This window comes from Priapulus caudatus, unplaced genomic scaffold (genome assembly GCF_000485595.1).
Source record: "Priapulus caudatus unplaced genomic scaffold, Priapulus_caudatus-5.0.1 Scaffold11735, whole genome shotgun sequence".
Lineage (NCBI taxonomy): Eukaryota > Metazoa > Priapulida > Priapulimorpha > Priapulimorphida > Priapulidae > Priapulus > Priapulus caudatus.
In genome coordinates, this window is record NW_014588796.1 from 1 (window position 1) to 2103 (window position 2103).

A 2103-nucleotide genomic window follows, 5' to 3' on the forward strand; every position below is an offset into this window, starting at 1 on the left:
ACACACACACACACACACACACACACACACACACACACACACACACACACACACACACACACACACACACACACATATTTCTTTCCAAATTTTTCATTTTCTCCCTCTCTCCCGTTCTGAGCCTAGCAATGTAGTCAACATCGTGCGTTAAACTCGCAGTGTACGATCGCTATCTTGATGGTCATTCCGACAAACATAGGAACGTTGATAAACGTCTTCAGCTTTACGAAGTGGGTCTTCTACTGGTTCGCCATGCTATCTGTCATCGTGATGCGATGGACACGCACGAGAGAGACACATGCCGCGCGTGCTGTCGTACGTGCACGCGAAGCGCTACACACCGGCGCCTGCGATCATACTAAACGTGAGTAACGACACAGACTAACAATATCTATCTATCTATCTAGCTAGCTAGCTAGCTCAGGTAACGCTATCTATCTCCGTATCTCTCTAATCTATCTAGTATCTAGCAATTATCTATCTATCTAGCTATCTATCGTATCTTATTGAATCCTATCTATCTAGTCTATCTATCTATAGTCCTACTGCTTAATCGATATCTATCTCTCTCTCTCTCTCTCGTCTCGTCCTGCTCTCTCGGAGCAGACATCGGCTTTCGGTCAGCGGATGCAGCTAATCGAAAATAACGGGGGAAACACCCCGCGGTTTTTTTCTTATTTGTGCGGGGGGGGCCAATGTCGTCGTGGTCTCTTTCCAGGCGTTTTTCTCTGCGAAACAAATTGGCATCTCTCTGCATCTATAACTCGTGCCCTGTATTTCTTCTCTGGATCCTTTCCTGTTTTCTGTCGTTGGCTCCTTATCTCATCGTTCTCTCTTTCTTGTCGCCCTTCTTTGCTTTCTTTTTTTCGTACTTTCCTTTCTGGTCTCTCGCCTCTCCTTTTCTTTTTGTCTCGTGTACACACACACACACACACACACAACACACACACACACCACCACACACACACACACAAACCACACACACACACCACCACACAAGCACACACACACACGACACGCACGCACACACACACACACACACCACCACACACACACACACACACACACACACACACAGCACACACACACACACACACCACACACACACAAACACACACACACACACCACACACAACACACACACACGACACACACACGTATTAATTATCGCTCTCTATTCTCTCTTTTTCATCCATTTTCCATATTTTCTTTCCAAATTTTTTCTTTTCTCCCTCTCTCCCGTTGAGCCTAGCAATTGTATTCAACATCGTGCGTTAACCCACAGTGTACGATCGCTATCCTGAATGGTCATTCCGACAAACATAGAACGTTGATAAAAGTCTTCAGCTTTACGAAGTTGAGTCTTCTACTGGTTCGCCATGCTATCTGTCATCGTGATGCGATGGACACGGCCCAACATGGAACGACCTTTTAAGGTACATGTGTATTCATGTCTTGTTCGGTCGTGTGAAAATGTGACTGACATGTCAGCTATACATGAATGTGTATATATATATATATATATATATAGTATGGATATGTTTACGGTTCAATATTACGCCTATGCTGTCGCTGTTACGTTCAGGTGTTAGGCATTGTTGTGCACGCACGCAAATATGCACAGAGGAATACAAATAAATATATATGTGTATATATGTGCATACATACATACGCACGCACGCACGCACACACACACACACACACACACACGCACACGCACACACACACTTATGCTCTCATGTACACTTTATATAACACACTAATTGCGTTTAGCTGCCGTACTTAATTGACTTAATTGTGTATCTTCTTGAAGGTACCACTGCCTATACCCATCGTTATGAGCATTATCTCTGCCTACCTGGTCATCGGGCCGATTGTGGAGACGCCTAAACCGGAGTACATTTACTCGATGCTCTTCATCCTCGCCGGTCTGCTGCTATACGTTCCCTTCGTCTTCATGAGATGGCGCCTGCCGATCATGGGTAAACTAGACGCAAACACGGTTTGCTTAAAGACATGAGACGAGTCTTATACAACCGGAGCCTAGATAGTATATTTGTGTCGTTCTCTCGCTTGCGCGCGCTCTCTCTCTCTCTCTCTCTC

The 2103-nt window shown here is 45.1% G+C and overlaps 1 protein-coding gene across 1 annotated transcript; it reads left to right on the forward strand.

Annotated features, from left to right (window-relative positions):
- The first annotated feature begins 117 nt into the window (after positions 1-117).
- On the forward strand, positions 118-2097 carry LOC106820344 (b(0,+)-type amino acid transporter 1-like). The gene is made up of 3 exons (XM_014824870.1): positions 118-259; positions 1387-1436; positions 1814-2097. Exons 1-3 carry the CDS (start codon positions 178-180, stop codon positions 2018-2020), a joined length of 339 nt encoding a protein of 112 aa, XP_014680356.1. The 5' UTR covers positions 118-177; the 3' UTR covers positions 2021-2097.
- The last annotated feature ends 6 nt before the right edge of the window (positions 2098-2103 follow it).